The 11,081-nt window shown below is 57.2% G+C and overlaps 1 protein-coding gene across 1 annotated transcript; it reads left to right on the forward strand.

Moving 5' to 3' along the window:
- The first annotated feature begins 3,961 nt into the window (after window positions 1-3,961).
- On the forward strand, window positions 3,962-10,806 carry BSND (barttin CLCNK-type chloride channel accessory beta subunit). The gene is made up of 4 exons (XM_004679043.1): window positions 3,962-4,138; window positions 8,007-8,101; window positions 9,564-9,833; window positions 10,398-10,806. Exons 1-4 carry the CDS (start codon window positions 3,962-3,964, stop codon window positions 10,804-10,806), a joined length of 951 nt encoding a protein of 316 aa, XP_004679100.1.
- The last annotated feature ends 275 nt before the right edge of the window (window positions 10,807-11,081 follow it).

An 11,081-nucleotide genomic window follows, 5' to 3' on the forward strand; every position in this document is an offset into this window, starting at 1 on the left:
CCCCCCGGTGAACTGGGGACATTGGAGCCCCACAGCAGAGGCTGGGCTGCTGCTCTGAAGCCTCCCGTGGGCACTGTCTTCCTGCTCTCTGCTCCCGTCTATGCCTTCTGGTTTCTTCACCAGCATCAGAGCCCCTTTGTGGCCACCGCAAGGGAGGCCAGGCCTCTCCCTGTGCTCTCCTCTGGACTGGCTGCCGGCTCCACGCCCTAGAGTTTTCCACCTCAAGTCAGCTGGAAATTTCCCAACTGGAAATTCCCTCCCTGCAATGAATTACTCCTAAAGTGTTTGCATTAATCTTTTTCTCCTTAGGTTTCTGCTACACCTCTCCTCCCCTCCATTGCTTCGTCCAGTGATCTTGGAAACAGGGTTGTTGTAAAATTACAATCTGACATGTCACTGCCCTTCATATGCCCCTGAATGACTCCCTGTTGGCCTCTGATCTGAAAGAGGCCAGTTACCTTAGCATGGCCCCAAGCTAAGGGGCCCCGGCTTTCCTGCCTTCCCCTCACTGGCCTCCCTTCCTGCTGGAACTTACACTCATCCCTCATTCCCAAGTAGGAATGGAGAGCCTCCTTGGTTCTAGCCCCAGGGATACACCAGAGAACAAGACAAAAGCCCTGCATTGTGGAAGCTTGAGTTTCAGTATGGGAGACAGACAAGAAAGGAGATGAATTACCTATGCATAGTGTTAGTGATGAGAAAAATGGGGAAAAATAAGTCAGGAAAGGACAGGGACTACCTGGAGGTCAGGGAGAAGGCTCTGCAATTTTAGGGATCACACCTGAAGCCCTCACTGTGAACCTGACATTGAGACAAAGACTTAAGAGAGGTAAGGGAGGGAGACAGCCAGGTATCTGGAGGAAGACTTTTCCAGGCAGAAGACAGAGCTGGTGCAAAGGCCCTGGGGTACTAGTAAGTTCCAAGAAGAACATGGTGCTGGCAGGGCTGGTGTGGAGTGAGTGAGGGGAGGCAGGTCAGGAGATGAGTTTGGGGTGGGGTTGATGGGATGGGTAAACTAGCCAAGGCCCAGTAGGTCATTTTAAGGTCCTTGACTTCTACTTTGTGACAGGTAGCCATTCCAAGGTGTGAGCAGAAGAGTGAAATGGCCCAACCAGCATTCGTAAGAGAGACCTGAGGGGCAAGGCAGGGGCAGAGACTCTTCCTGGGATGGAGATGGTGAGGGTTGGGGGGGGGGGGGGGGAGCGGGGGATAGCAGTGGTGGGGGAGAGAGAAGTGTTTGGGTTCTTCTGTCTCAGAGGTAGAGTAACAGAATGTAGACATGACAGGCGAGGTGGTGGAGTTTCCACGAGAAGGGCCGATCGGGGAGGAAGGGGCAGTATGAGCGTGGAAGCAAATGCACCACAGCTTTGAGAACTTTACCCCAGTTTGATGTCAGTATTTATTTATCCTTGGGCCTTTACACAGGCTGGTGTCTGCCTGAACTGCTTTTCCTGCCCTGACAGAAGCCCACCTGACTTCTCAAGAATCCTTCTGTGCATCTGTTCCCCTGTTCCTTCACCCATTCCCCCAGCCAGGGCAGCCCTCTCCCGCTCACACACAGGCTGAAACGCAGACATAACTCAGAGCCTTTACCATACTGTGCCCAGGGAAGGGAGACCAAGTGCTACCACTGTCTGCAATGCTGTGTGGATCAGAGTGCCTGCACAGTCAGTGCTCAACAAGAAGAGACTCTGGGGACCTGGTCTGGATTCAGCTCTGCTATTAACAGATTCTGTGACCTTGGGCCGCTCGCCTGGCCCCATGAGCTTCCTTTTCTGCATCTATTAGTTGGGTGTGAGCTTTCCCTGACTGACCTCAGAGCGTCTTGCTAGGATCCCAAATTCCTTCGGAGAGGCCCAAACGGTGGTTGGCGCGCCCCCTGGTGGACGGCGGTTCCTGCATCACTCCAAGGCACTGCCACTTTGCAAGAGGGGAAGTAGATGTCTGAGGCAGAGAAGGGGAGGGGGTAAGAGCACCCATAACTTAACCTTCTAATCTTCGCTATGGATCTGCGGAAGGAGAGCAGGGCGGGTGTAAGGGGGTGGAGTGTTTGGGTCGTGAAGAGGAAAAAAAAGAGGAAGAGGCGAGTGTGTGGGAGACCCCAAGGTCTCAGGCAGGGCTAAGCATCAGATTCATCTTCACGCTTGCTGGGTTGCTTGAGTCCTGGTCCCACTCAACCACCAGCCTCATCTGGGGAAAGCTCGGCCAGTTCTGCCCGGGCTCAGCTTCCTCACCCAGGTAATGGGCACCATAACTGAAGGGCCTGAAAGCGCCTTATGGAGCCATGAGAAGGCACCAGAGGCCCTTGTTGACCCCGGACCAGAGTGGACACCAGGGACAGACGGGGGCCTGCTGGGCCCCTCTGGGCCAGGGTCTTTTTCTGGAGGGGCACTCATTGCTCCCCTGCCCTCAGCCTCTGTCAGATGATGACCTCGTGTGTCCCTGGAGGGTCCTGCCATGTTAATAGTCACAAATTCAAAGCATTTCCTTCTCCACAAAGTCATCCCCCAGGACCCCTAGGAGGGGGCCTGATACCCCTGTCAAGCCCAGAGTGGAACCACCAGCCCATGTTGCCCTGGGTCTGACTGCCCCTGGCCACTCTCAGCCCTCTCAGAATCCCCCCACCCCCCCTCCAGCAACCTCTTACTCTAAGGGGCCACTGAGTTCTGCTCAGACAATCTCCTCTGCAAACTGTAAAGTGCAGTCTGGTTCCATCTGCTGGACACCATGTGGTGGGCGGGAACACCAGGCAGAGTGGGTGGTGTGAGCGGAGGTGTGGTGTTGGGGGACAGGGAGACCCTGACTCTCTAAGCCTGCCAAGTCAGGGTGCCCAGTGAAAGCTTTGCCAATGACAAGCTTGTGTTTCTATTAGAGATGGCTCTCGTTTCCCTATAATCCTGTAAGGGAATCCGATTTCTTCCACGAGGCCAGAACTGAAATCCTGAAATGACAGCACTAGCCTGTCATTCTTAGGAGTCAGGCGTCTTTGCAGGGCGGGAGGCCAGGAGAGTGTTCCCACCCTACGGGGACATGACGGTGCAAGGGGCCTCCATGCACTGCAGCAGGTGGTGAACAGAGGGACCTGGGCAGCAGGGCTGGGGCAGCTCTGGTTCTGGGAGATACTTCTAGGATTCCCATTGCACAGGGGCGGAAAACTGAGACGCAAGGAGGGATCTTGATGGAGACCACACTGCCCCACAGGAGAGGAGCAGGACCCAAGCTCAGGCAGCTGCGGCCACCAGCCTGCACCCTTAACCCTGTGGGACAGTCAGGCCGCCTGGCCCTGGGCTTCCAGTCCCAGCTGCTCTGCCGTTTCTAGCTGTGTGACCTTGTCATGTTGCTTGTCTGTGTTCTCATTTGTAAAGTGGGGTTCTCTGTAATGAGTCAATACCCACAACACGTTTAGAACATACCATGAATGCAGCCACTGTCCAGTTAACATTATTCCTGAATCCAGGTAGGCGCTTGACCTTGAAGAGTCTAGAATTCCTTGGGATCCTAAAATGCCAGCCCATGAGACCTGGAATCCTCCTCTGATGTCTTGGGCTGCAGCATGGCACCCTGCTTCTTGTGGCCTGGCCGGAGGTGTGGACTGCCTGTCCTCTCAGCTCAGCCCAACACAGGCAAATGAAGCGCTGTCAAAGCCCTGGCTGGGGCCCAGCCCAGTAACCGCCCCCTCTCCCTCCCTCTTGCTCCCTCACTCAGATTCACACACACACTCCCAGAGGGCCCAGAGGGAAGGTGAGAGGGAGGGAAAGTGGGTGGATGGGGGCACCGGGCCACCCGAGCGGAACTCCAGTGCTGGCCTGTTGAGCTGGGGCACCCAGGGACTGCGCCGACCTCAGGGCAGCTGCCCTCCTTTAACCCTAAGTAGGCTCCGGTCAGCTGCAATTCTGAGCATCCCACAGACTGGTGAGCGTCCCTCTGATACCAGTGTGCACAGGGCACAGGGCCTGAAGCGATGGCTGACGAGAAGACCTTCCGCATCGGCTTCATTGTGCTGGGGCTCTTCCTGCTGGCCCTGGGCACCTTCCTCATGAGCCACGACCGGCCCCAGGTCTACGGCACCTTCTATGCCATGGGTGGCGTCATGGTGATCGGGGGCGTCATCTGGAGCATGTGCCAGTGCTACCCCAAGGTAGGGGGTGGTGGGGATCGCTGGGGGCCTGGGTTCAGGAGGGCCTGGGGCTGTTCCAGCCTGTGCACCCTTCTTTCATCTTTTCATCCTCTCCTTCTCATCCTCCACTCTCATCCTGTTTCTTCTGTCTCCCTCCCTCCCTTAACGTAAGGACTGACCAGAAGCCCCCTGGAGGAGCTGAAGCCCTGAACTGGGCACCATAGGGAAGCTACAGTGAAGCCCAGCTCATAGTCCACGCGCCTGAAAGCCAAGTTCAGGAGGATTTGCCCCAAAGGGCACCCCCTGGTGCAGCCCAACCCTTGGCCTGAAGCTTTCATGCCTCCTATAGTTGCATTTTGTGGTGAGGAAGCTGGAAGCTGGGAAGGTGGTCTCCCAGGAGGCACTGGTGGGAGCTTACATGTGTGAGTCGAACCCTGCTCCCCAAAAGGGCTGCCGAACATGTGGGAGACAGGCATTAGCTGGTGGGCCTGCCTGGACACTCTGGCGTGTTGCTAATGCCTCCCAGCCTTGTTAGGGGGGAGCACTGGTTTGGGAGTCCGGAGTTCTAGTTCTGGTTCTGTCCTAAACTCTGTCTGGCCCTCATCTTTCTGAGTATCAGTTTCCTTCATCTGCAGAATGAGGTTCCCAGCCCATTTCTCTCAGCCTCACGTAATTGCTGTGATGTTGGGGAAGAAACGGATGTTGGCATGCTTTGTACATTGTAGGGTGCTGTATTTAGGTGAGGGGTTGCACCCCTACCTAGATGGATCCTCCAAAGTACTCTGTGGGATGGGCATGTCAGGAGTTGTTAATCCTTCAGTGCCCAGAGAGGTTGAGTGACTTCCTCGCGGTCACACAGCCAGGGAGACAGGAGGGAGCATGGGTTCTCAACTGGGCTCGCCTCTGCTTGGGAGACTCTGGTGAAGCTGCTTCCTTCTCCAAGCTTTCTCCGAGCACTAGTTTCCACATTTGTATGGTGTGTGAGTCAGGAACGGGGGCCGGAAAGGGGATACAAGAGTCCCCCCCTCTAAGAGCCTGCCTGCCCTCACATCTAGTGCTCTGGACTCTAGGCAGCCCCACCACCTGCAGACCCCTGCTCATATCTAGCCTGAGTAGCTGTGCTGGGGGCTCATGGAGCAGGGAGGAGGCCCCGGGGCCTGGGCCCGCTTTTCCCAGCCCTGCCCCCTCAGTGGGCAGATCCAGGCTGTGGGTGCTGCCGGTGCTGAGGCAGTCTAGGCTGGTTTTGTGGCCATTTACTGAGCAGTTTACAGTCAACTTGCTTCTGTCTGTGTAATGCCCTGAGCAGAGGTCACGGGAGAAGAGGGGCCAAGTCACCCCATCACCACCTCCACTGACATCCTCCTGGCAGGAGCTGGCTGGGCCCTGGGGGCCATCAAGGGGACCGCAGGGGGCGGGCGGAGGGAGTGTCCTTCCTGCCCCTCCCGTGTACCAGAGGTGGCTCTGGGGTGGTGGGCAGGATGACCAGTGGCGGAGGGCGGAGGGGGAGCGCGCAGCTAGAGGCTGGGCATTAATGAGTAACTGTTGATAGACCCACGTGGTCACGCTTGGCGTCCTGGCGGGTGGAAACCACACACAGTTCAGTGTCTACCGGCCCAGTCTGTATCCCTTCTCCCTCCTGCCCCATTCTGTGACCTTGGCAGAGGGAGACACTGCCTCCCTGAGGGACACTCACAGCTGAGTGCGAGGTGCCAGTGGGGCTTGTTGGTGGGACCTGGCGTGGTGGCCCACAAGGAGCTCACTGGAGGGTGTTGCTGGGGATCGGTGTTTGTGGCCGGGGGAGGGGGTCTGCGGGTGCTGTGTGGGTCTGTGTGGGGGAGTGTGTGCTTCAGGGATGGGACGGGGGGCTCGAAAGTGGGTACTAAGGGAAGCGGGTATAGACCAGGAGGTTTGCTGGAATGTGAGGCCTCTCAGTGCCTAACAAATGGGAGTTACCTGGATGGAAAGAAGTAGACATAGAAGCCAGCCCCAGATTCATTCTCTAGCACCTCCATCAAAAAGGGAAAGAAATGGAAGGGATTTGAATTAGCTCGCAAAGATGAGGGGCTGACCAGTACCAACTAACCAAGAGGTAAACATACCACCACGGATTAAACTGTGTCTGTTGGTGTCTCCTGGGGGAAACACTTTTCCGCTTGGCAGGGAGGGAGGAGGCATCACGGAGGAAAAGAGCTGGGCTGTGTAAGCTAAGTAGAAGTTCAGCAGACAGAGGAGATGGGGAGAACAGCATGATCAAAGGCCTGAGGTGCAGGAGATAGGCATGTAAGGTCTGTCCGGGCTTCCACTTAACACTGATCTGCCGGCCTGTTCTTCTGCTAATCCCCCAGGGCTCCCATTGCTCCTGGATAAAGTTTGAACTCCTGAGTCTGGTGTTCTGGCATCTTCATGGTTTGAGCTCCCCTCCTTCCCTTCACCTCTTGCCCCTCTCTTTTTGAGGGGCCTGTTCTAAGATACTCCCGGCTTTCCTTATCCTGATTTTTCACAGTGCCGGTGGTGAGATGACCATGGTCATGGTTATAGAAGGATGGTATTAGTGGTGACGATGGTGGTGGTGATGGGAGTGGTGGTAGCGATGCAGTGAATACAGCGGTGACACAGGGACATGGGGCTGGATACCGCGATGCTGATGGTGGCCTGGGTGTGGGTGGTGATGGGAATAGTGATCATGAGGGAGAGGAGGAGGAGGTGGGTGGTGACTGGACCATGGGGTAATGAGCAGAGGATAAGACAGTTTTTAGGATGCCCAGGTTTCTAGCAAACAATCTCAGAGCATCCTTAATGACCGTGGAAGATTCCAGGCACTGCCTTACTCACAGATATTTGGGGGAAGCTCGCTCCCATCTCCCAATGCGTTCTAAGAATCTCTTCATCCATCATCCTCTCCTTGTAAACATGACAGAGCTTTTCTGGAGGGACGAGTGTCTCCCATTCTCTTTACTCTGTTGAAAGGGGGAAAGAGGCTTTTCTCTTTGAAAGTGGCAAGTACAATATTTGTTGAACAAATTTGCAGTCTTGAGATGCCTCAGAAATTTCAGGTAATTTCTTTTTCAACAGTATCAAGTTATAACTTACTGAGTAGCCACTACGTGCCAGCTCTGTGCCGGGCACTCCTTATAGATCACCTCACATCAACTCCAGGTCACTAACCCAATTTTTTAAAAATATGACAAAGTGACACACATGGGTTCCTACGACCCCTTGCCCATCGTGACCAGTGCTGCAAATATCTGAGTCTAACCCCACTGCACAGAGCATAGATGGCCTGGGAAGAGAGAGATGATCTGCTCAAAGAGGGATTCTCACCCAGCTCCCCACAGGGCTCCTGCCTCACCCCACTGTCTCCTCTCTGACCCACCAGCACCCCCAACATCTCCAGGTGTCTACCTCCTAGTGCTTCACTTGCAGTGACCTCTTGACCCCCGAAAGCGTGGGGCAAACCCAGATATGCCATTCTCTGCCCCGATCACAGTCTCCATGCCAAGACGCATAGGACCTGGACCTGCTCCGCAGGCGTTCTCCAGATGCTATGAAGTACTTGCTCTGCACCAGTGTGCTGGGCCCTGGGCAAGGCCTGGGAAACTGACAGGATGTGAGGGAAGGTTTGACTCTCCAGCTCGCCATTGCCCCCTAGTGCCTCACAGAGTGCCAGGTGTAGTGCAGGTGCTCAGTGAAATTGGCTGAATGATGAGCCAGGTGAGTAGGGCCCCTGAGACTCACAGTCCTCTGGTGCTGGGCCCCAGCAGGCCCCTCCTGTCGAGACCCTCTCTGGCTGGCTCTCTCACAGCGGTTCAGCTGACACTCAGGAAGGAGGTGGGGATAGCGGTCAGGGGCATGTGCCACACCACTGAGCGGCTGCCCCTTGGCCTTGCAGATCACCTTCATACCTGCGGACTCAGACTTCCAAGGCATCCTGTCCCCAAAGGCGCTGGGCCTGCTGGAGAACGGGCTTGGTGCAGAGATGAAGAGGTAGGTGCCAGGCCCGCTGGGGCAGGAGGGAAGGGAGGGAGGGACGTCAAGCCCTGGGACCTGTGTCCCCGTGAGGAGGAGCGTGGGTGGCAGGCCACTGTCTCCTCCCCTGGCCCGCGTTCTGGTTTGGCCTTCCTGCTCACTGAGAACATACTCTTAGAAATCGTGGATGGTTTTGAGCTCCCAGTTCCACCAGATGGGGAAACCGAGGCTCAGAGACTGTGCCCTGTCTCGCAGTGACTTTGTGGCAAACCAGAACTCAAGAGCAAGTTTGACCTAAATCCCGGGCTGCTGTCACTACTACCATGTGACTTGGGGAAGCCACTTGCTTCTCTTTGCCTCAGTGGGGACACCAAAGCTGCCTTTCTCCCAGGGCTTCAGGGAGCATTAAGTCAGGTAACAGAGCCAACCGGCAGGACCTGAGCCTGATGCACTGTGAGCGGGCCCGCTACAGGGCGCTATAACTGAGAGCATGCCACCACCTCCGGGGTTTTGTGCCCCTGTTCTCCTTAGTCTGCAGAGGAAACCAGCCCATGTTGGGGGTGGGGGGCGGGTTGTCAGACCCTCCTGGAAACAGAAGTGCATTTATCAGCTCCTAGCTCACCGGTGTCAGTGATGGGTCAGACCAGACCTGCCATCCTCCCTAGAGGTGTCAGGGCCTGACTGAGGGCAGGGCCAAGCATCCCACCCTGGCCAGGCTGTGGAGCTGCCTCAGGTTGGGGTCACAAGGCTGGGTTGCAGATCCAGGGTCCGTCAGGGGCTCTGAGATTCACTCTGCTTTGCTTTGCTTGGGGGAAGAGGTGGTGAGGGTAATTCTGTTCCTGGCATATGGGTGACCAGGTACCGAGGGGGATGACAGAGAGATCCTGGGAGAGTGGCAGGACTGGTCACATGGAGAGAGCCCCATGACAGAGTTGGGGCTCAGGCCTCCCCTCGCCCTGGACTCTCCCCTGTTACTCCCCCGGCCCCAATCTCCCAGAGTTATGGTGAGTCTGAGGAGATGACAGCCTGGCCCGCAGGAGTGCTCGGTCGCCAGGCTCTCCTGCAGATGTGTTCCTGCTAGAAAGCAGGGACCCTCACTGGCTTCATTTATCCTGACCTTGCTCAGAATAAGCAGGCTGACTGATACAAAGCCTTGAACCTACGGGTTCCCAAGGACATAGAATTCAGAACCCAGCCAACTCTGGATGTGAACTGGGCTTCTGTGCAGGATTGCACCTTTGGGGTTCACTTTGCAGAGACAGAATGGCAAGAATACTGGACTGAGAGTGACCTGAGCCACTTGGCTCACCTTGCTGAGCCCCAGCCTCCTCCTCCATCAAGAGGGTACCGTAATGACCCCAAAGACTTCTTGGCGATCAGGGGGTCCACAACCCAGAGCACCAGGGCAGGAGGTGCCACTGATGTCTGTTGAGTGAATCTTTGCCCACCTCTTTTCTCTCCCACTGTACTGTCCCCTCAGCTCCCAGCCCCCCTACGTCAGGCTGTGGGAGGACGCGGCCTATGACCAGAGCCTGCCTGACTTCAGCCACATCCGCATGAAGGTCATGGCATACGGGGAGGACCCCCACCCCCTGCTGGCCCCAGAGCCCGGAAGCTTGCAGCCAGGAGTCAGTGAGGGAGGGGGAGGTGGCCCACCAGAAGCTCAGGCCTGGGTGGAGGCTGCAGTGGTGGTCCACAGGGGCTCGGACGAGGACGCAGGAGAGAGACAGCCAGCGCCGAACGGGCCCAGGTGAGTGCACAGGTCAGGGCAGAGCAGAGGGGTGCTGCTCCTTGCCAGGGAGAGGGGTGCGAGCCACTGTGGGGTGATTGGGGGCATTCAGTAATGAATGGGGCTGGAGAGGCAGCAGGTGGGGTGACGTTGACAGAGTACAGATAGAAGCATAGGATCAGTCAGTCGCCCCAGCCCCTCCGCTGCCTAGCCCTAACCTGGGCAAGTCAATGCCGGCAGGAAGTGGGTCCCCGAGGGCAGATGAATGGGTACATGGGACAGCTGGGAAGGGCACCTGTGGGAGGCCACAGAGCAGAGCAGCAGCAGCAGCATCTGGATGGGAACCCCAGCCCCAGAGAGTCACAAGGGCTTTCAGAGGGTCCAGGGCTCACCTTGTACCTGCCACGGATGAGCATGGTGCTCTCAGCACTCACGACAGCCCCCTGAGGCAGCAGGCTCCCATGTGGGAAACTGAGGTCCAGGCATGTCAACCACCTGCTTCAGGCTTGTAGCCAGTGGTTGGGAGTTGGAGCCAGGCAGTCTGACTCAGCGCCCCCCTCACTCTTTCCACCTTTGCCTCTGCAGTCCTCTGGCCTGTTCCCAGGGCGCTGCACCCCTGGCTTCCTTCCAAGATGACCTGGACATGGGCTTCAGCGAGGGCAGCAGCCCCAACCCCTCTCCACCGGAGCCCCACCCCCCGCCCGGGGAGCCCTGGGTCTGCAGGTGCCGGCCCGACCGCTTCCAGGACTTCGCGCTGATCGATGCCACTGTGCTGGAGAATGAGCCTTTGGAGGGGCAGTGGCGGGAGGCAGCCCTGCCCGGCTCTGGGCAGCCCTCCCTGAGGACAAAGGAGGGGGAGGAAGAGGAGGCCTCAGACGCAGGCGTGGGGGAGCCAGAGCAGGAAGAGGAAGACTTGTACTATGGGCTTCCTGACGGCCCCGGGGACCCCCTCCCGGACAAGGAACTGGACTTTGAGCCCGATGTCCAGGGCTGAGGAGGTGCTGCTCCCTGGGTCTAGCCTGCCCTGCTGCGGACCCCGGTGTGAACTCACAGCCCTATCTGGGAAAGAGGGTTGTAGGAGGTTCAAAGGAGCCCAGAGCATCTTGAGAGCTGAGCAGGGAAGGTCTGACTACTGTCGAGGGGCCATGGCCGTTCCGACTGGTCGTCCTCTCTGGGGAAGCGCTGAAGGTGAAATGACTGACTGAGGAGAGCTGCGACTCCAGGGCGCTCCAGAGCCTTCTCTGCCTCCTTGGTGCTACCCCCAGCTCC

The sequence above is a fragment of the Condylura cristata genome, unplaced genomic scaffold (assembly GCF_000260355.1).
Source record: "Condylura cristata isolate star-nosed mole 26May11 unplaced genomic scaffold, ConCri1.0 scaffold00008, whole genome shotgun sequence".
Taxonomy (NCBI): Eukaryota; Metazoa; Chordata; class Mammalia; order Eulipotyphla; family Talpidae; genus Condylura; species Condylura cristata.